This window comes from Pelodiscus sinensis, chromosome 8 (assembly GCF_049634645.1).
Source record: "Pelodiscus sinensis isolate JC-2024 chromosome 8, ASM4963464v1, whole genome shotgun sequence".
NCBI classification, from domain to species: domain Eukaryota; kingdom Metazoa; phylum Chordata; order Testudines; family Trionychidae; genus Pelodiscus; species Pelodiscus sinensis.
In genome coordinates this window covers 10,679,258-10,702,607 of record NC_134718.1, presented here as the reverse complement: position 1 = coordinate 10,702,607, position 23,350 = coordinate 10,679,258, and the positions used below count along the sequence as shown (strand labels likewise).

Below are 23,350 nucleotides of genomic sequence, written 5' to 3'. Positions count from 1 at the left end.
TCAGTGATGTCTGAACAAGATCTTTTGAGCTTCCATTTTGTAACAACCTGTTGTTTTGATATTTATTTTACATTGTAAGTTACATGATAACAAAGTTAAAATCGAAAAGTAAATGATTTAACAGCGGTATCAAAACAAAACACAACATTTTGATTGACTTTAACAACATTAACATGTTTAGAAAATGCTGGCATGCAGGAATGTCACAGGAAGCCTGGCCTTTAAGAGAAACAAGGCTCGGAGTACCAGCTAACCCCCAGCATCTGGGAATCAGGAAAGATTACTTACATAGTAAAGTGGGGAATTCAGTGTAGATAGCGGAAAAGAAATGGGAGAGAAAGAGGGACTTTTTTGCAGGTTGGAAAACCCACTGGGATTGAGGTCAGAGTCCTTCAGGGAAGATCCTGAGGAAGAACTGCTAAAAGAAGTTTAGTGGAACTTGAGAGGTTGGGAGACAAACTGGCTCAGCAGAGAAGGGGGAAGCCAGAGGCCTGAGAATGAAAAGGTAGGTTGTGTTAAGCACATGCTGTAGAGAAGCAGCTCTAGGGGTCTTAGAGATAGGAAGTGGTCCAGAGAAACAGCGCCAGGTTTGATGAAGAAGCAGTCTTAGCAGCTTAATAGAGGGACCTGGAATTCAGAGCAGCAGGTGGCCCTGGATTCCCTTACCAGCACCTGAGGAAGCCCAACTATAGGAGCAGGCCAGGTTCATTTGGGGAGGCCCTGAGGGTGGGCCCCAAGAGTTATTTGGAAGTTTAGCTTGGACTTTCAGTTGGCCTTTTAGCTACTCCAGAAAGGGACTGAGTTTATATGAGTTGGCCAGAAGGCCAGGTCATAGAAAACAAGGTGAGAGGTAGATGTCCTGTAGGAGGTGCCTGAGGCCAGGGCCCCTTGCAAGTTTGCACCCTGGCACAAAGGGGTGCTACGGCTGATGAGTATGCTGTCTTAGAAACTTCAACAATCTTTGGTTTTATTCCAACTTGGGCCAGCAACAAATCTTGCAATCACAGTATTTCAATCACAATGGACATTTCAATTCCTGCACAGCTCAGTATTAATAATGTCACCAAATAGGCTAAATCAATTGTTGGTTATGTCTATGAACAGGTGTGACATAGCCTTTCCAGTAGATGGCAGTGGCATGTCCACACAATTTCATATATTATATTATGAGCACCTGAAATCAGCTTTGCTCTGTCACTCATTTTCTAACTTTATATAGTACAAGATGTAGGTCTACATTCCTGGTTTTTTTTAATTAAACCTTTTCTTTCCTCTTTGGATCAAGTGTATAGTTTATTTCATTGTACCTTTTCCCTTTGTTAGAGCCCCCTATCTTCTGTCTGTGTTTCTTTTTGTTTTGGGCCGGCATGGGGAGGGAATGAATTGGAAGGAAAAAAAATTTTCTCCTCCCAAATGTAATCTTGACAATGAGAGACCAAACAAAAGGCAAATGTTATACTGTAATCAAGTGGTGGGGATGTGTGTACACTGTGACCCTCTACTATAAAGAATCAGAACTCGACAGTTGCTTGTCATAGGCCCCACACTGATAATAGGAGTTTCTTTTTTATTGGAAGGAGGAGCCTAGCCTGTTGGAGCAGTTTGCTCGGTGGCTGTGAAGTTCTGAGTAGCTACAGCATGCTGTAATATCGCAGATGGCCATTTGGGTCTGTCCAGATTATATTCATACACATTACAAGAAATCATTATTTACATGTTTATATTTAGCTTCAAAGTGGAGAAAGAGAATAGGAGGGAGCCCCCTTCATGCCATGCCAATCTCTCAGGCAGGGAGGCAGAATTCCATACTTATGTAAGCCATACCTGCTGCCCCATCCCTGGGCAAGGAGTGGATGAAGAATCCACCCTCTTCTGCTAACTGCTTTTCCCCCTCCCGCCCAGAGGATGCTTTGTGTCTGTGGAGCAGATTTTCTCCCTAGTGAGGTGGTTTTCTCAATTAGGAGCTGGTCTCCCAGGTGGTGTTTAATTCTCCATCCCCAGGAGCCCCAGTCAGAGGGATGTATGTATGTGTAGTAGGGATGTTAAATTGAACATAATTGGCTAATCGAGTAATTGATGGTATTTCCATCAACTACTTGATTAGTCAATGGTGGGAGGACAAATCACTATCTGTCTGCTGCTCTGCAGTTTAAATGCAGTAGGGTTAGTTCTTGGGGGCAGCACAACCTGGCTCTTGCTACATTTAAAAGGCAAAGCCACAGCGGTGTGGACCTGACACGAGCAGGGACTGAAGCAGTCCTAGCTTGTGCCCGGTCCAGTGCTGCAGCTCTGCCTTTTAAATGTAGTTAAGAGCCAGGCGGCAGAGCCACATCACCACTCTGCCTCTGCCTCCCACAAAGACAGTGCAGGGGGGAACCGGCTTTTAAGCTGACTCTCCCTAGCACTGGCTCCTGCTCCCTGCCCCTGGCTTGGTGCCTCTAACTGGGGATGTGGAGGAAGGAATGAGTAGTCGACTTGACAACCTGATAAGCCTAGGCTTATTGAGACATCGACTATTCAACTACTCTTACATCCCTAGTATGTTGTTCTCCATCCCCAGGAACTGCTGCCCCAGTCAGAGGGTGTGTGTGTGTGGGGGTGTGTGTGTGTGTGTGTGTGTGTGTGTGTGTGTGTCTAGTTCTCCTCCCTAGAAGCTGCTGCCCCAGTCAGAGGGGTGTGTGTGTGTGTGTCTAGTTCTCCTCCCTAGGAGCTGCTGCCCCAGTCAGAGAGGTGTGTGCGTGTCTAGTTTTTCTTCCCCAGGAATTAGTGCCCCAGTCAGAGGGGAGTGTGTGTGTGTCTAGATTTCCATTTCAAGGAGCTGCTGCCCCAGTCAGAGGAGTGTATGTGTGTATCTAGTTTTTCTTTCTCAGGAGTTAGTGCCCCAGTCAGAGGGGTGCGTGTGTGTCTAGTTCTCCGCCCCAGGAGCTGCTGCCCCAGTCAGAGGGGTGTGTGTGTGTGTCTAGATTTCCATTTCAAGGAGCTGCTGCCCCAGTCAGAGGGGTGCGTGTGTGTCTAGTTCTCCGCCCCAGGAGCTGCTGCCCCAGTCAGAGGTGTGTGTGTGTGTCTAGTTCTCCTCCCTAGAAGCTGCTGCCCCAGTCAGAGGGGTGTGTGTGTGTCTCGTTTTTCTTCCCCGGGAGCTAGTGCCCCACTCAGAGAGGGGGGTGAGTGTGTGTCTTGTTCTCCTCCCCAGGCGCTGGTCTCCCAGCCGGGTGTGTGTGTTGGGGGGGGGGTACTTGTCTATTTCTCCCGCCCCCGCAGCTGGGCTCCCGCGGGTGGGGGACTCCTCCCCTCCCGCCCCCGGTTGTGCGCGCCCCGCCCGGGGGAGAGGCCGCAGCCGGCGCCGGGGCCCGCCTCCCCTGCCCGTACATGGGCCGGCGGGGAGGCGCTGATTGGCAGCCGGGCGGAGGCGAGCGCTGCAGCTGCTGCCGCCGCCGCCGGGCTATGGCGGAGGAGGCTGCGGCGGGGAGCAGCCCAGGGGGAGCCACTTAGGCGGGGCGGGCCTGGCCGCATGGGCGGGGGGGCGCGGGCAGGGGCACGGCTGCAGCCCGGGCGCGGGGCGGCCCGCGGCCCCGCGCAACCAACATGGCCGCGGGTGCGAGGCGGCGCGCGGCGCTGAAGCCGCCCGGCCCCCGGCAGCGCCCCGCGGCCCCCGGCCTGTAGCCGTTGGAGCCGCGGCGCGGGAGAGCAGTCGCCCCCCCTCAGGAGGCTGGGGCGGCCCCGGGGGGGCAGCAGCCCGGCGCGGGGAGGCGCCGCCTCAGCAGCATCCCGCGGGGGAGCGGACGGAGTTGGGCGGCCATGGAGCCCAAGCACAAGGAGCTGCTGGCCCAGTGCCGCCCGAGCCTGGCCCAGGCCATGAGCGAGGTGGACGCGGTGATCGAGCTGCTGGAGGCGGGCGGCGCCCTGAGCCCCCGCGAGCGGCGCGAGCTGGAGGAAGGGGGCGGAGGAGGAGGGGGGGGCGCCGCCGCCAAGGCCGACCTGCTGCTCCAGCTGCTGCTGGCCAAGGAGCGGGACCATTTCCAAGACCTGCGGGTGGCGCTGGAGAAGACGCAGCCTCACCTGCTCGCCATCCTCTACCTGAACGGGGTGGCGGGGGCGCCGCCCGCCGAGACGGCCGGTGAGCGCGGGGCCGCGCGGGGCTTGGGCGGGGGAGCTGGCGCGTGGGGGGGGGGCTTGTGTGGAAACCGGCTTCGTCCTGATCCCTTCAAACCAGAGGGGGAGCAGGGTGGGATGGAAGCAAGTGCCCAGCGTGGGTCTGCCCCCACCCCGGGCAGTGGTCCCTGCGTCCTGCTCTCCCCCCAGAGAGCTGCCTCCTTCTCTCCATTGTACCCCGAGGGAAGCAGGCGGAGAGAGAGCAAGGGGCTTGCCCTGCGGAGCAGGGACTCACACCCCAAAGCTCAGCCCAGTCCTTGGCCACTAAGTCACCTTGCTAATCTTAACGCGCACTTGTGGAGAGGCCACTCTTAATGAAACGGGGCACACACCTGAGCCTGGATACTGCCAGATCGTTAGGATCAACAGGAGCTGAGTTAGGCACTTAGGGATGCGGGCCCTTGTTCTTCTATTGCTTATGTTTTCTTCGGGCTTTGCTTCGGAGTTTTTGTTCTGCCTTCTTGCTCCCAACCATTTTTCCTGTTTTGGGAAGATGGGCTGCGGCTTGTTCTCAGGTAACTGTAAATGCCGACTTTCAGCCTGTATCTCGCATTACTTTCCCGAAAAAGTGACATAATTACTTCATTCATGCTTTCATTATTACTATTCCTATCTCTGGGAGCCTGGGATGAGTGAAGATGAAGCTAACGTTTCCCATAGTGCGGCGTGATTCACTGTTGTTTGTAAATACACTAAAGTTCAAGTCCTTAAACAGTTGAAGTTTTGTGACTAGTTGCAGTTGTGAAGTTACTGTTTCTGTTGCAGATGGATTGAGCTGGGCTGGCCTAGTTAAACACAGGATTTTTTGCGTTTACTGTTTGAGGAGAATGGCAAATATTATGACTACTGGTTCTGGTTGGATCTACATTGTAGTAACTTGTCTGCATTGGGAAAGAGGAGAGACACAACTGGTGTTGCTCTTCAGCTAGGTAGCAATGAGAATTTTGAGAGTAAACTTCCTCATTTATGAAAACCTGTCAGGACTCTGTTCTATTTTTTTAAATATGAAGTTGGTATTGCTTTTTGAAGTGTTTTGATTCAGCTGTTTCTCTAAGTTAACTACTACAATTGATCTAAATTTCAAGGCTTTATCGTAGATTGGCTTTAAAGAATATGCATTTGTTAGAGTAATGTGCAAGCACTGTTTTATAATGGCTATTAACATTTGGCAATAAGGAAAAAGCTTTTTTACATCAGAGATGGATTTAAAGAGCGACATACCTGTTTACAGTATGGAAACTATCCTTGAGAGGTGCTTCCTGGCTCATGTGAACCATATAATTTTATTAGGAAAATTGATGCAAACCTTTTATTATCAGATTCTTAAATTTGCCTGTTTCACCTACAAAATATTTATGGATGTGCCTTTGTAATATATACTGTGCAGTGGACTTTATTTTTAATTGTCAGCTGTAAGATTCACATGTAGAAAACATGACTTTATTTTACGTCCCCATATATTATAACATGATCTCTAATGAACGTGTATCAGGAGTTGACAGGAACAATGGACCTCATGACTTCTTCTATTGCATGTTCTGCTTTGCAGAATAGGACCCATAATATTTTATGTGATTAAATGCTCAGTGTACCATGGTTTGGAAGCTCTATTCAATGAACTGAGGGTGCTGGGCCACTTGAATTCCTGTCGTAAAAAAAAAAAAAAAAAGTTTAAAATGGAGTGGATGTTTGCACTCTGTGTGATAATATTGTGTGAATAATCTGAAAGTAAGATTCAGCAAGTGTTAAAATAATGAGATCCCAATGGAGAAGGCATTTGAAGTTAATGGGCAAAATGATTTTCTTTCTGCATGAACTCATGAAGCCAATGTTAGTAAGAATATATCCAGATAGACTTTGTATGTAAAGTGCATTCATATTGACAGGTACTTTTCAGAACACTTTAGTTTTTTATCATAAAAAATTATACCTTTTTAAAATTACACTTTTCATTTAATTGAAACTGAAATTTTTACAAGTTAGTACAGATATTATTGAAGTGACTTAATAATGAAGTGACAGTCATAATGTACCTTAAAATATTAAGGTCCTGATTCTGCCGTATGCTTAACTGTGCATGCCTAAGAATATCAGGGAAGACAGTAGGTCTGTTCCTGCATGAAGATAATTACAGGCAGTCCCCGGGTTACATGGATCCGACTTACATCGGATCCCTACTTACAAACGGGGTGAGGCAACCCCGCACTAGCTGCTTCCCCCCAGCAGACCAGGGAGACGCGGAGCGGCTTTTCTCAGCAGACACCTCAGCTTGAGAATAAAGGACTGAGGGAAGTGAGGTGTGGGAGAATAAAACTGAGCTCTGGAGAAATGTTTGGCTAGAGTTTCCCCTACAATATGTACCAGTTCCGACTTACATACAAATTCAACTTAAGAACAAACCTACAGTCCCTATCTTGTACGGAACCCGGGGACTGCCTGTACTTGCAAACCTTTTTGGAGGATCAGAACCTAAATATTCAGTTGCATATTGAATATACTACAGGAAAGGTGTTAATCTTTAATCACAGCCGCTTGGAAAGGGCATATTTGGGGCCCTATTTAAAATTTTAAAATGATCTTCTTTTTATATTAAGTTGGAAATGAATCTGCTTCATACTTTGCCATTTACGTAGTTGATTTTTTTTGCACTTCTATTCATGTGGACAATGAAAATAGACTACCTGTAATCAGTTTCATGTTCTCATGTAGATTGAGTTGCTGCATTGTTTGGATAGCAAACACTGAAGGGAGCATGGTTTGTATCTGAACAAAAATGTGCAAAATTTTAAAAAGTGAAACTAGTGAAAACAGTTCTATTAATAAGTTTTGTAAAATGCTTATATTTAAAAGTAATGTAAAAACTAGCTGTTGGGACTAAATGAAGTGTCCCTTTAATTCAATCTAAGGTATTTTCCTGAATTAGCTTTTCAAGTTACTATTTAGAGTTGAGTTAATGAAGGAATTTAGGACAAGCACAATTAAATTACAGGCTTGTTTGGCAGAGGCATGATGTATCTTCAGTATACATCTTGAATGCTTGTTGCGGGTTAAAATAATATGCAGCAGACGACTTACATGTAACAAATTTGGAAGGGTCTATTTTTTTTTCTTCACAAGAGAGGGTCTTAAACCAGTAATTTACATCAACGTTGATAGACGTTCATTTAGACACATGCATTCCACTTGCTGGTGTCAATGAGATTTCTAATCCATTGGTGGATTGCAATGGTTTTTAACCTTTTATTGTTTACAAACCAAAAGTATTTTAAATGGAGGTGCAGATCTTTTTGGAAAACTTAACCGTAGTCTCCAGACCTCCAGGGATCTGCAGAGCACAGGCAGAAAACCTCTGTTCTATGGTAACAGCCTTTTGTGGACCATTGAGACAGTCTGCACACCAGTAAACAACTGTTCTGAATGCTTTAGGGAGAGATTGGGAGTTCTAGCAATTACTAAAGAACTGCTAACATGGATCATGATGGATTTGCTTTACAAAGAGTTTGATTTTCTTTATAGCATTTTCACTAGCTCAATAACTATTCAGATTTGAACCCATGTTGCACACTTAGAGTATGGGAGTGGAAAAAAATTGATTTTAAAACAGATTTTTTTATTCAGATTTTTAAAATCCTCAAAATACTATATTTCTCATTTAAAAACAAGTTACAATTAAATCTCATCACCAACATGCTACACACATAAAAATGAATTAATGGCTCTTCAGATTGCTCCTCTAAAATCCATGATTCTGGACCACTGATACTGCTGGATCAGAGAGTCCTGCCTGGCCAGGTTCAAGGGCTGGGCTCATAGTGGTGAGTGCAGTGCAGGTGGTAGTAGGGTTGCTATGGTGGGGAGAATAGCCCCCACTGAGGCTGGTGGTGAGAGCACAGACCTGCCAACAATGGGACCTGCACTGTGGGGAGTGCAGCTGCACCCAACTGGGAGCAGTGGGGCCAGCAGGTTCTGGTAGCACAGTCCTGGCTGGGCCAGCATAGTGAGGAGCATAGCCCTACTTGGACCAGAGGCAGTGGGGCTGGTATCTGGGAGTACAGCCTGGCCTTGTAGCGAAAGCACAGCCCCAGCTGGAATCAGTGCACTGGGGGGGGGCAGAGGACCTGCGGCGGGGAGCAGGGTGGACCTCCCCAGTCCAGAAAACTGTTGTTCAGGACCTCTCAGGTCTTAAGGATGTTGGACCAGGGAGATCCCCTCCCCCCATAGTCTATCCAGCCGTACTACCAGCTCTTGCTTCTTGAAAAATTTGGGCCTTCTGTTTTGCAGCAGATGAGAAAGTAGCACACGGATAGGATTGTTTTTGTTCTGTGCTTATGTGGTGGTGGACCTTGGCCAAGAGCAATAGAGGCACTAGTTAAGGTATTGTCTTAGTGAGACACAATATATAGGAAAGGATGCAGTCAACATAGAAAGGAACAGTGGAGTGGATTGGAAAGAAAAAGGAAGATATTATTCAGCTCACACAAAGCTTTCTACTTCTCTCTCCCTCCCCCCCCCCCCCCCCCCCCACTTGTGCCACAGAAAAACTGTCATGGCTTCTGGGTATAAGAGAGACCCTGTCAGGGAATATTTTCAAGAAATTTGTTCTGTGGGTGAAAAACGAGTACATGTCAAGTGTAAGCAGTACAAGAAGTTGATGCAGGGCTTAGTTGCAAGAATGACACATAATAAGGAAAACTGCTTATTGGGAGAAAATGATGTGGATGAAGATGTGGATATGGCTGAATGGATCAACTGATTAGTAGCTTAAATAATCAAAAAATTACAAGGAGTTCAGTGGCACCTTAAAGACTAACAGATTTATTTGGGCATAAGCTTTTGTGGGTAAAAACCCAATGCATCATTCTTCAAGATTCTCTCTGTCTTTTTAGTATAAGTGTGATTTGACAAGTACATTTCCAAGCTGTTTACTGTGTTGGATGTTGCTAGAAAAAAAGTTAAGCTTAGCTAATCCTCATGGCTTGTTTAATTAACTAGGTTTAGATTCTATCACTCAAGTATATAATGCAGAAAGCTGCTGTAAGATATATCTAGAGTTGCCAGTTGCTACTGGCACTTATTTCATATTACATATATGCCTCTTATTTTGGAACATCATGACCACAGATCATAACGGTGATGCCAAAGCATAACTCAGCTTTTCTAGTAGGGAGGTGAAAGGTTAACTGGCAAGCATCACCATTAAGGGTGTTGCTTACCACTTGTGTTTAACCAGATGGGCTGAAGCAGCTTCCTTCCACCATGGCCACTGTATGTGATGGGCCTGGTGTTTCAACAGCAGGGGCTGCTCCGTCCCCCTTCATAATTGCTTAACCCTCACGTTTAACTGGTTAACCAATTAAACAGGATTTTGCATTCCTATTTTCCAAGGAAGCCCCATTCTATACTTGTTTTCTTAAAAAACCAGAAGTGCTAGTAAGTACCATGGGTCTTACTCCAAAATTACATGTTTTGTTAGTCTATAAAGTGCTACCAGACCATTTGTTCTGTGGTTTGTTTGTTTGTTAACTCTAAGCACCGTCAGTCTTGGTTTTCGTGGTAACTTGTATCAGAGGGGTAGCTGTGTTAGCTTGAATCTGCATAAACAACAAGAAGTCCTGTGACACCTTATAGACTAACAGATTTATTGGACCGTGCATCTGATGAAGTGGGTCTTTGCCCATGAAATTTTATGCTCCAATAAGTCTATACTTCTGGTTGGTAACTTGATTTACATCAACGATTTTTTTTGGCCATTTAAATTAGGGGTGTAAAAGAGCAGTCGATTAGTTGACTCCCTGATAAGCCTAGGCTTATTGGGTAGTCCAGTTGACTACTCACTTTCTACCCCCCCATCAGAGGCAACAAAGGGGCAACAGAGAAGCAGTAGCTGGTGCTTAAAAGCTGATTTCCCCCTCCACCCCCCACAGCACTGTCTCTGTGGTGTGGTGAGGGGGGAAGACAGAGGCAGAGGCGCCGCGATCCTGGACCTGCCCAGCCCGGCTTTGACTACATTTAATGGCAGAGGAGCAGTGGTCAGGGCCCTGGCGTGAGCCAGGACTGCTTCATTCGCAGCTCGTGTTGGGCCCCTGACTTACCACTGCTGTGGCTCTGCCTTTTAAATCCAGTACACGATTAGTCAGTTACCCACTTCTTAATTTGAATCACATTGATTTAAATCAGTCTACCTTGTATGGGTACATATTAATTGTGAATAATAATTGGTTGTAGTGGCCCCTAGAGCTGGAACCAGGTCCATGGTGCGGCTGCTCAATTAGCAGCTGCACAGCCATGCAACTTACAGGGTTCCCCCTGCGCGTCCCCTCCCCCCCCACCAAGCCAATTATCAAGCCATGGGTGTGTGGCTTGGCAGTGTGCTTTGGCCCAGCAGCCAGTGGTTTGTGTACTACTGGTTGGGAATCACTGGTCTAGATTGTGCTTGGTTCTGCCGTGAGTGCAGGGGACTGGACTTGAACGATGATCTCTTCCAGTTCTAGTAGTCGATGGTTAATGTACCTCTCAAGATTGGAGAGGCCAATTCAAAGGTCAGGGTAGATGTATCCTTGCTCAGGATGTTAGAGTTTAACTGATTAAACGTTTAACCAATAAGCTAATGCTTATTGGTTAATGGTGTCCGTTACACTCAGCTGGCCCCTGGGAGGCAGCTTCCCTGTGGGCTCTGCAGTATAAAGTAGGGATGTTGTAAATTATTTATTTTAGTAATTGTGTAGCCATAACAATTCTTAGCGTTTACATAGTTACTAAAATGCTCTTCCCCAGAAGAGGGCCCAGCAGCCAGTGTGCTCCTGGTTCCTGGCCCAACGCCTGGAGAGCCCCCTCCTATACCATACTGCTGCCTCTATTAACAGAAGTTTAAAAATCAACACCCCATGCAGACGGACTCTGGCCTGCTGCTCTCCAGTGCTGTCTCTGATACATAGTTAGCAGCTGCTGCTGCCCTGCACTCCTATCTGGGGGTCCAGAGCTGACGGTTGACAGAGGCTGCTCCAGTGTCCCACAGAGCAGATCCTGTTTACGGGGCTCCTGTGGACAAGGGCTGCTGCAGCCTTGCACTCCTGCTTAAGTATCAGAGACAGCACTGGAGAGCAGCAGGCCAGAGTCGGTCTGCACAGGGTGTCAATTTTTAAACTTCTGCTAATAGAGGGAGCAGTATGGTATAGTAGGGGGCTCTCCAGGAGTTGGGCCAGGAGCACACTGGCTACCTCTGATACACGAGTTTTACCATCCCTAATCCTTGTTAGACAATTGATTACAGTAATTTCTTGAAAATGTCAATTTGAAAATCAATCTGATGGTTTTTTTTGGCATTTTAAAGCCATGCCGAACTAGGTGTGCCGGTTGTTTATTTTAAGCAGTTGATAAGTTTCTCTTCCTATATATTTTTTTCAAGTTCTTATCTGCCTTTATGAACTTAGACATTTTAATAAAGTACCTGACTTGGCCAAGATACTTTTAATCATGTAGTAGTTGCATATCTTCAAAGTTGTTAAGCTTGTCAGGTTGACGTTTTTCTTTTACTTTACCTGCCAGGCTGGTAAATTCTTGTAACCAACCAACCAACTGCACCATCTGGAAGTTTGCGGCTAATAACAGACTAGAAGTTTTCTGATGCACTTTCCGTACTTGTTGCAGATACTCATCACAGAGCACGTGCTACTGAGTGAGACCTGTATGTAATAGGGCATGAGATGAGCAACACTGAAAGCCAGTAGGATTATTTGTGTAAATAAAATTACACATGTGCTTACGTTTTTGCCGGACTATGTTTGAAATTCCACCATTCTCTCATTTCTGAGTTTGTTTCTAAGGCAGCGGTTCCCAATCTTTTCCAGATGGGGACCCATTTTGACAATTCAGGAAGACTTGGTGAAGGAAGGCAAATCAAAAACGGGGGGAGGAGAGGAGGCAAAGCTACCTGGGGAGACACTTGGCAACCCTTTTGAAGTGTAATGGCGACCCATATTTGGGTCCCAACCCATAGGTTGGGAAACCCTGGGGATGGGGAAAATGTAGTAAACCTAATTTGAAAAATAAATGAAGAAAGTTGCTCGAAGTTGCATCTTAAACTTTTTTTTACTTATCTTTGGGCAGACATCATGTGTTAATCTCTAGTGCAATCTTATGAAGTTCCAAGTCAGTGATGGGGTACGTAGACTAGTGAGTGGGCTGCATGAGTAGCCCTCCATCTCAGTGGGCATTTGAATGCTTAAAATTTGCTTTGGATGTAGAGGGAGCACATGGCTCTGTCAGTGTTGTGTGCAAACAGCATGTACCTCACTTCACGTGCCCTTGCTTCACACGTATATCACTTAGTAATATGGGTAGGAGGAAAAACTACATGGATGAAAATCAGCAGAATCTGGCAACCCTGCGCGTAGGCACTGGTAAACAAAATGTCTTGCAGGCCACATGTAGAAATCTGATGGGCCACAGGTTGCCCACCACTGCTCTAAGTGCATGGAAAATGGAGATTGAATGGAAACTCTCACTGTTTTATCTTTAGAGGGATGGCACCACCTTAATCCAGTCAATTTAAAAAATAGCTTTTCACCCCCTGCCACACAGTGAGTTTTCTACAGATAACTTTCATCCTTTTTATTTTCTTTTAAAATGTCTTTCCACTCCCTTGTTGCTGTTTGATTAGAGTTAATAAGCAGAGGTATTATTTGGGGGCCACTTCTCAGGAGGGTAGTGATGGACCCTGGGACAGAATGATTTTGAAATGACTGATGTCTTCCCCGAAAGGAGGTGAGAGATAGGGAGACCCTGGAGTCCACTGTTCTTTACCCAGAAAGGGAGTGGGGATCAGAGAGCCAGAGAAGCCATCAAATGGGTAAATATGTGGGTGGAAGATTTGAGACTGGCTGAGAGATTTGGGGGGATCGGTAAGAAGGAGGTGGTGAAAGACTCATCTCTTCCCTCCCCCCTCCCTGCCGCAGAAGAGAGGTAGATGGTGAGAAGGAAAGAAGCAACAGATGATGAAAAATTGCACTGTGATAGTGAAGAAGTGGCAAGATAAATTGCTGTAATTTAAATATGGTTGAGTGAAACAATAAACAGGGCATAGAGTTGTTATTCCTTGCAAGTGGAAGGAGTGGTGTATGGGATAGCACAGTGCTTATCCAGTACTTACTAGTCAGATGGAAAAACTCCAGAAACCCTATTGCGGATTTCTTTGCACTATGTAGCTCAGAAGTCATGCAGTTACTCCTTCTGTTTGGTTAGGCAGCATTCAAAAAACACTATTTGGTGGTGGGGACTGAAAGACCTTTGGCTCTACTGCAGTGGTGGGCAACGTGCGGCATATTGTGGTTTCACTTGCGGCCTGCAGGCCTCCTGTCTGCTCCTCTACCCCAGGCATATTTTGTGCACTCGGGCACCGGAGCCATACATTTCCTACTCCTCTCCTGTTCCTCCCAGCATTTTTGGAGTGCCCTGAGTCTGCTGATTGCCAATACTCTGCAAACGCTGGGAAGGAGCGGGAGGAGTATGAAGTGTGGGTTTCCAGTGCTGGGGGGTGTGTGGGAGGGGAAGGGGGATGGGAGTTCAGGTGGAACACTAGTGGTCTGTAGGTTATCCACCTGTGGCAATATGGGGCCCGCTGAGACAGAGAGCTACTCGTCCAGCCCACTAGTCTTGGTTTCCCATTGCTGCTTGCTGGGTGGTCAGTGAAACTGATCAGGTATTTGCCAGCCAGCTTGGTAGCAGTCTCCTGGTTTCTTGATAGTCTTCAATTCTGAATGCCTGCTCAGATGACACAGATATTTTAGGAGAATCAAGAAGTATGTCCAGAACGGATAACCCCAAACGCAATATCAAGTTGTAGCTGCTTTGAAGTCGTCTCCCAAGCTCAAAGAAGGAAACTTGCTACTTAGTAGTTAGGGTACTATGAAGTAAAAATATAGTTAATAAGATTGAGTGCTTCTTTGCAGCTGGGCATTTTGCTGTGATGCGTATCCAGCAGTGATCATACTAAAATACATAGCAAAAAGTCACTTTATTAAAAAAAAAAAAAAAAAAAAAAGAGAGAGGGTACCAAATTAGTAAGGGAAATCAGTCACCTGAGGAACTAGGTATGAGGTTTGTGTTGGAAGTCAAGATAACCCTCTTCAATTTTCAGTCACTGATCTAGCTATTAGAATGTTTTCACTATTGGTTACATTTTGTTTCTATGTGGCCTCTCCTGCAGACTTACCAGGTCTCTGTCAGGTGACTCATTCCAAAGGTATCAGACTATAGTTCCAGTCCCCTAGACTCAATGGAGAACAGAATGAGCTTAAAACCAGCCACTGGATGTACTGGTTAAATTCTAGTGATGTCAGCTCACTGGGTTTTGCAGCTGGAACTCTTGAGTATTCTTTTCTCTTGAATGTTTGGTCTGACCTCTGCTCTGTTGTCAGCCTTAATCTCCCTTCCTTTCCTACCCTCCCATCCCAGTTTCCCTCTTCCCTTTACAATGATTAATCTTTCTACACACTGATCTAATATGTCATTAATCCTGACCATTTCCTTGTATGTTGTACCCCTCTTTCTCCTTCCTTCTGACATCTGTAATATTGTAAGCTGCAGGGCATATGGATTGTCTCTTCCTGTATGTCCACAGTACCTACCACAATTTGCTGCTAAAGTAAAATAGTAATTGGTTGCCAAGTTTTTCTCTAAGAGCTCTCTTGATAAGTTCTGTGAATGCTTATTTTGAATCCTTTCTTTGTAAAGATTTTGTGCAGTATTGCTGATAAAACTTACTGGGATAACTATTTTTGACATTAGTAATGAAAGCTACAATAATTCAGAAGCAACATTATTTTAGGCTCCTCTGGGATTTTCCATGGTGACTAATCATCATTTGGAAGCATGAGCTGACCCACTTCTCAAAATCAAAATACCGTTGGCAGGTTGAGGGTTTTGTTTTTTGGTAAATGGCTTCGATAATTATCCTGAATCTTTCTGATGTAGGGGCGAGGAAGTAGGCAAGTTTGTGCTCATTGAGACAGGACAGTGCTCTTCCTTTCTCTCACGCTTTCCCTCCCCTCTTCCCCCTTCCCTCCCAAGCCCTCTAGTAACTGGAAGAGGGCAGTGGGGGGAGTGGGGAAGGGAGGGGTTAATTCCTGAAAACCACAGCTGTGTTGGAAGCTAGAGCTATTTTGTACAAAAGCCTGGTGGATCTAAACTTTTCCTAAGCCTAATGGCAGTTGCTATTTTAAACGGATCCCAGGTCCCACCCTAGGGTGGCAGCTTTGTTAATGCTAGTCCTTCTCAGCATCAGCGTCATGATGGGAATTCCCACAAGTTGGAGGGTGGCTTACAGTGTTGTGGAAATACAGGCAGTCCCCGAGTTACGCGGATCCGACTTATGTCGGATCCGCATTTACGAACGGGGCTTTTCTCGCCCCGGAGGACGGGAGCGGCGGGACGCCCAGATGAGCCGTGGTCCCACCGCCCGCATCCTCAGGGGTGAGAAAAGCTGCTCCCCGTCTCCCTGGTCTGCTGGGGGGGGGGGCAGGAGGGCGCAGCTAGTGCCCCCTGCCCCCCAGCAGACCAGGCTTCTCTGCCCATGACGCCTGGGGTAGAGCAGCTGGGGTGCTGCTGGGCTGGTCCCGCAGCGCCGCTCCTCAGCGCTACTGGACCAACCCGGCAGCACCCCAGCTGCTCTGCCTCAGGCATCCCCAAGTCAGCCGCTGCTGAAACTGACCAGCGGCTGACTACAGGTAGCCCGAGGCAGAGTTGCTCTGCCCCTGGCTTCCTGGAATCAGCCGCTGATCAGTTTCAGCAGCAGCTGACTTGGGGACGCCTGGGGTTCTTAAGTTGAATGTGTATGTAAGTCAGAACTGGCATCCAGATTCAGCTGCTGTTGAAACTGATCAGTTTCAGCAGCGGCTGAATCTGGATGCCAGTTCCGACTTACATACACATTCAACTTAAGAACAAACCTACAGTCCCTATCTTGTACGTAACCCGGGGACTGCCTGTAGTCATCTGTATGCTTGGAGCTTGGTCACTGAAAAGGCACGTGTTTAGAAATGGGAACAAGTTGGCCACAGACGTCAGAGCCAGCAGCTTCTCTCATTCCTGCACCTCTTCCTCCATATTGCAGAATTCGGGAGTGGGGAGGGCAGGGGGCCTTTAGCAGGGGTGGAAGTTCTTGCAGGCTTGGTCTCCACTTGTAAAGGCACGTTTAAAGTGTAAGCAAAGGATAATTTATTGCATTTGAAAGGTCCTTTCCATTTCATACATTTTAATTATGAATTTTAAAACAAATTCTGCTGTAACTCACTCTTGTGGAATATAATTGGCTTCCTCCTGATAATTCTGATAGTATTAGAAAATCTTGAATTGTTTTTGAAAATTCAGCTGATAGGACATAATGTCTTATTTCAAATCAGCTCTAACTCAGCCTACGTATAACTATGCCTGTAGCTAGGGAAACAAAGCAGGGGAGAGTGTCAAGACAATACAGATGTCTGTTGGAGGGATGGCAGCGGGAGAGCTTTTGGGGTCACAAGCTGACAAATTTTGATATACCTGGTGTAAGTTGTCACTTGTCGAGTAGCCACTTGACTAGTTGCTACCCCACCTTCTCCCTGCCTCTATCAGAGGGGCAGCAAGGGGGGTGAGGAGCAGGAGCTGGTGCTGGGGTGAAACTGGCTTTAAGCTGGTCTCCCCAGAATCGTCTCCGCAGGGGGGCAGGGGAAGCAGAGGCACAGCAGGGAAACAGCGCTAGCGGGGGCTGCTGTAGTCCCTGCTGCTGCCAGCACTTCTGCTTTTGAAATGTACAAGAGTGCTCCGGACTCTTGTACATTTCAAAAGCAGAAGTGCTACAGGGAGCATAGGGTGAGTGGGGAATCAAGCAGTCCCTGTTCGCCCTGTACTCTCTGCGGCACCCCCCCCCCTTGCTGCCTCTGAGAGGCAGGATAGGAGCTGGTGTCCGGGGGGGACCAGCTTAAAAGCCAGTCTCCTCCCCCCAGCCCCATGAAGCAGCCCCTGTTTGTGGTGGCCAGGTGCTACTCAAACAGTAGCCCCTGTCCATGGCTAGCCCTGGCCCCTGTGTTTGCCTCGAACAAGGGCTGCTGGACTCAGTGTGAGCTGGGGCCGAGCAGTCCTGGCTCTTAGGATATTTAAAATGCAGAGCATCAGTGCAGGTGGCTCTGGAGTCTGTTCTTGGAGCTACCTCTGCTGTGGGTCTGCACAGCAGCACTTATTGATTAATTGTATAGTGATAGAGATTGTATTGACTATATGGTTAGCCAGATCATTGCATTTTAACATCCTTATTTCCCTAGTTGCTTCTGTTCTCTTGAGTTAGCTTTCTTTCTATGTTTTGCCTGTCATTCACCTGTGTCTTTTTTCCTATGTACAGCTTTCTTCCCCCATTATTTGTAAATCTTCCAGTTTTCCTATTGATGAAATAAAAATGAAAGTCCTTATAAATCAGTAATTATATAAACATCAATTTGCCATTTGTCTTTGCACTCTTGGAGTGCTGGTCTCATGGTTGTCATTCCAGGTCCCCTTTCCTTCCAACTTCTCAAAGAAAAAGGGGCAGGGCCATATGTCAGTGACTTTTTCTAAACGGAGCTTGATAGGATGTACACAGATTACCGTCTCTTCTTTCTCTCTCCTCCCTCTGCCCTGCCCGGATCCTGGTTCCTTAGTGAGGTAAAAGCCTTTTTGGAAGAGTAATTGAAAAACACCAAGTGAATGAAAAGGTTAACAAAACTCAAAATCAGGATAGGAGAGAGAGGCTATTTGACAACTTGATCCTACAGAATTAAATGTTGTCTTAAAGCTGATGTGCAAAGAACGGTGGTGGGGATCAGTTTGGTTGTATGCCTTTTTTCTTGCCGCTTGCTTCTAGGGTTGTTGAAGGCGTGAAGCTTTTACTGTTGTAAATCCATTTGTTTACCTTAAAATATCAGGAATGTCTAAGCTGGTCTTCACTCTTGGACATTTTGTCTACGTCTACACTGCTGCACTATTTCGGGAATAGTTATTCCACATCTTTTGAGCATGCCCGTTATTTTGAAATATAGCGGGCATGCTTTTCCGACGTCACTAAACCTCATTCCACACGGTGTAAGGGACATTTCGGAATAGCAATTTATTTTGAAATAAGTGCTGTGTAGACGGTGACAAATTTTGAAATAAGCTATGCAACTTGCATAGTTCAAATTGCGTACCTTATATCAAGTTATGGGGTGCAGTGTAGATGCACCCTTTTTGGGAGGACTGGTGTAGTTTGGGGAGCTTGCTCAACCCTTAATTGAAGAAGCCGGGCATGTTTAATCTAATAGATTGGTTCTTTCAACTGCTTATAGGGCATTTGACTTGGATAAGAGTGGTTAAAATATATAAACAAACCAAAGCTTTAACAAAAACATTTTCTATCTCAACTGCTTGATATGGGTAGTGTTATAATTTAGTTCTCCAATTGCCAGAGTAAACAAGGTAGACAAGACCAGAACTTTGTGTGTTTTTTGTTAAGGATGGTGTTTCTTTTTTAATTTGAATCACTCTTCTCTTTGAGAGGAAAGAAGCATTTAGGAAGAAAAGACTTCTAGAGTTGTTCAACTTCGCTGATTCTTTTTAAGAGCAAAGATATTTTTATTTTAAATAGTCCTGATTTTGTGTGAGTAAATATATTTAAAAAAAATTCTGCCAGTGACTGAAGACAGCATTGGCTACCTAGTTTTTTTTGGGGTGGGGGTGGGGGGGGGGTGTCATTTACAGTTATGCTACAGCAGCCAGCATGGTTTCTTTCTCTCTCTGCACAAGCATCTTTGATGTTGGCTGGAACATGCATATTTCTGAAACTGTGGCAGAGGAGGAGTGGATATCTTGTTTTGAGTATATCTGGCCAAAATTATAGCTCTTTTGTGGATTTGGGTACTTACTGTTTTGGGGTAAAAAAACAGAATTCCAGAAATTAAGGGTCTGGGACTGTTTCTTCAATCCTTAATTAGGCAAAAATCTCATTTGTATCTGAGATGTTGACTTGAGTTTGCGCTATAGGATTAAGCCCCAAGTTATATGCTGTGGTTTATTTTCCAAATTATAGGCCTTGAAAATATCTAGGTCAGTGTTTTTAAGATGTACAGCATTATCTCACAATCCATGCTTATTCTGTTGTTTCATGAACCTCATTGAGCTTTTTGGCATCTCTGCAGCCGTCTGGAATATTTTGTTCTGCGGTATAGATGAAAATGACAGACACAGCAATGTTTTGACTGAGAGGGAGAATGCTGGTTGATAATGGTAGGAAGCAGTGTCATGTTTTCAGGTCAAAGATTTCCACTTAAATCCATGGTATTTAAAATACTCTCTTTTTGTTGTTTGTTGATTGACCTTTTGCATTCTTTAGGGCAAACAAGTTTGTTAGGGGTCCTTTTGTATTGAGAATTGTTCAGATGAAACCTAAAATATGAATCCATCTTTCTGTGATGGCTCCTTCCTTCTGTACATGTGAGAAATGGTTTGTGCAATGTTCCAGATGGCTGTCTCCCCCACTCCTCCCTTTTACCCAGGTCTTAACTGCCAGTTCATCTTAGATCCAGAGGTATGCTCTCCAAGTATTATGAAAAGAGCATGGATGTTGAAAAACCCGATGATAACATACACTTACCTCCAATACACATAAGGCTCTTTATTTTCTTTTTTATCAGGATGCCAGTAAGACAGTTGTGGAGTGGTCAAGACCATTACTGAAATGTTACCTGTCGGTACTGAACACAATATTTTTCCTACCTGCATTGTATTGTATGTTTCATAAGGAGATAGATTATATAGGAAGGAGTGTGTGGGAAAGTTCTCCAAATTTTCTTTCTCTCAAAAAAAAGTAGCACTTTAAAGACTAACAAGATAGTTTATATAGCTTTTCTGGGGCAGACCCACTTGTTCAGATCATATTCTGAAAGTGAATTGACATGACCGTATATAAGGAAGGAATACAATGAAGAAAGTAAACAAATGATGTACTGATAGATGAAATATTAGAAACTAATAAACTATCTTCTCAGTCTTTAAAGTGCTACATATTTTTTCCGTTTGTTTTACCAAGATGAGACTAACGTGGCTACCTCTCTATAAAATTTTCTCTGTATGTATGTGACAGTTATTGTGTTTACTTTAAAAAAAACAAAACCAAAACTATATATATGTTTGTATTTCTCATGGGCATGTGAGTTCATATCTGAGGCTTTGAGTAGTATAGTGGATCTTTGAATCTATCTGATTACATGGGTGGTTTTATGTATTTAAAAAACCTTGGCAGTAAGGGGCACCAAGTAATATGCACTTGAGCTGAAAGTGAGATTTTAATGTACTTCTTCCTTTTGAGAGCAATGGATTGTTTTATGCACTGTAGAAATGACTTCAACCAAGTATTTTAAAACTCATGACATTTACTTAAACATGTTCATACATGAGAGAATTTTAAAAGAAATCAAATGTTGTATGGGAACAAATAGTCAATTCATCACTGGGGGGAGCGGAGCAGAGTGGAGGAAAAAACTAAGGATCACTGAATAGACTTATATTATCTATGATGTGTAATGCTTAGTAATATAGTACAATGAGAGGGTTTTTTTGGGGGGGGATGATATATAAGTCAAACATTGATATGTATTTACTGCAATTTACATCTCTTTAGCAATAATCAGCATGGCCTAGTGTTTTGAGTGTGCAATGTGCTCTGTGTCTTAGCACATAATAAGATTAGTAAAAAAAATTTCAGTCACTTTTTTGAGAAAATTGTGCGTCTGACGATTTACCTTTCACAGCATTATTACTACTTTTGCATAAATGCGTCTGAATTTTTTTAAATCAGAAAACTGGAAAGAATTTTTTTCTGTTGGAGATTTTCAGTGAAATTGCAGTGAAAATTAATTTCTCTTTTGTTGGGAAATATATGCCACAATTAGCTTCATAAGAGTGGTAGACCTTCTCGTGAGCATTTTAATCGTTCTGTCCCAATTAAGAATGAGAGAGTGGAAAAGCAACTGTTTTCATGACATGAATTCATTTAACATGGTTTCATTTGGATGTGATACTTCCATATTATGTTACGTCAGAATGTCTTTTTATCTAGTGTCCTGTTTTTATACCACCTGATATATTTTATCTTTGATGTCAATATTAAATATTAGAAAATATTTCTGAAAGATCATGAACTGGGATTACCTGCTTAGTTTCTCTTTCACTTCACCAGCCAAAATCAGACGACTTAAGGTTCAGTTTCTGTTACTGGTGTGAGAAGCACCTACGCCAGGGATGGGCAATAATTTTTGGTGGGGGGAGAGCCCACGCCAAGATTTTGAAAAGTGGTCAAGGGCTACATTAAACTGTAGAGGAGATGCAGGGTCTAGGATGGGGGTTGGATGTAGAAGGGTGAATGGGGTAAGGGACTGGGGTACAGGAGATGGTGTAAGGTCTGACAGGGAATTTGGGTGAGGAAGGGGGTTGTGACCTGTGACAAGAGGATACAGAGGGTTTGGATAGTGACCTGGGGGAGGGAGTTGGGATGCAGAAGGGGCTAGGGTGCCAGAGGCAGGCTTTGGCTGGGAGGCACTTAGGTAAGTGTCTCCTGGCCAGCAGCCCTGCAGCACCAACAAGGCAGGCTAGACTCCCTGCATGTTGCAACCCCAGACTGCTTGAAACTGCAGGCTGCTCCCTCAACTTGGCTCTCCGCTCTGGGGGGTGAGGGGGAAGAGGCTTGTGTTGCCCCCAGCCAGTCTCTTAGCTCCTATTGGCTGTTTCCAGCAAATAGGAACAGAGGATGGGGGCATGAAGATGATACAAAGCCTCCCTATGCCTGCAGAGCAGAGACTTGCACAGACTTCAGTTTAAACTGTGGCAGCTGCATGCCTGAGAGTCGCAGCAGGGTGTGGTCTGTGGGCCGGATCCAGTGACTGTGGGCCGGATTTGGCCCCTGGGCTGTATTTTATTCAGCCCTGACCTACGCAGTGCAGAGATGGTATCTCTATGCAAGCTCTCTTGCAATGCTGGTGGCAATATCTTGTTTCATAGAAGAAATGACCTTTGGATTTGGATATATGTAAAAAAAAAAAAAATCTTGTCTGATCTGGCTGCAAGGAGAACCCTGCAGCAAAAATTTGATTCTCCTAGCATCGCTGTTGTATGCCACGTCCTCTGCTAGCACAGCTTCTGGCAAAGTGGCTGCAAAGTCATCATTGAGTTAGCAAATGTTTTCACGCAGTTCTGCAAGCTCTCAATCTTTTTTTCATCTTTAATGCACGTCTCTTTGAGCAACTGTTAATCAAAATAACAGTTTTAAAAAGAGTGTAGAGAAACATGTGGGTTTTGTTTTGTGGGGTGTTCGTTTGAGGGGTGAATGGGGGAAGACTCCCACAAGTGAATAGTTTGAAGTGTGCAAACAGACGTAATGTGTAAAGGGAGGTTAATTTCAAACACGAATAGGGGCTGAGCTTGTCTAGCAAGAGAGCTGCATGGGAATGGGATCAAAACCAGAAAAAAAGGCCATTTGACGGCCATTTGGCATCAATCCCATGCACGTTTGTTGACTTCAGACAAGAGGGAGAAAACTGCCTACTTACTGCAGTGACTAGAGTGCAGTAGATGTTTATGAAAGAGCCTTATGAGTTCATAAAGCCCATTCCCATACAGTTGCATTATTAGGGGTTTTTTCACTCAACTTCTGCATTTACACAAAACCCAAGATGATCAAAGAAAGCCAGTGTTACATTGACAGCATCCCTACAGCCTATGAAGTCATGTTTTGTTGATTTAGACATTTGAGTGCTTCCCCCAGCCTGAAAGCTGCATGATGTTTTAGTGGGCTTAACTGGTTTTGCATCATCCATCTAACTCCAACCGTAACATTGTCAGTTTGGCCTGTGAAGAGATAATTAAGTAAGTTGGGGCAGGGAGAGGTTATGAGAAACGTATGTGCATTCCATGCTGTAGGGAGATGCTACCTTGCTTATTAATGCATTATAACATATCCATCCTGCCACCAGTATGGAAATAACTTTTATGAATCATTCTGTATTACAGGTTGGGACTCACCTGGTCCTGCACTTCAGGACCTCCCCCGTCCCAAACAAGGGAGTCTGCCAGACCAAGGGCCTTTGCTATTGCCCCTCCCTCTCCAGCTTGCTGACCTCCCCTGCCTCTGGGCAGCTGACTCTAACCAGCCAGTGGCCTCTTCACT

At 45.2% G+C, this 23,350-nt stretch overlaps 1 protein-coding gene across 2 annotated transcripts in view; it reads left to right on the top strand.

Annotated features, from left to right (window-relative positions):
* The first annotated feature begins 3,413 nt into the window (after positions 1–3,413).
* The window catches only part of DLG5 (discs large MAGUK scaffold protein 5), a 172,012-nt gene continuing 152,075 nt past the window's right edge, over positions 3,414–23,350 (top strand). The window contains exon 1 of one of the 2 annotated variants that reach the window (XM_075934726.1): positions 3,414–4,114. In XM_075934726.1, the coding sequence (XP_075790841.1) occupies positions 3,796–4,114 (319 nt within the window). In that variant the 5' untranslated portion in view covers positions 3,414–3,795. The remainder of the gene's footprint in view (positions 4,115–23,350) is intronic. The other variant, XM_075934727.1, reaches the window with a different exon arrangement.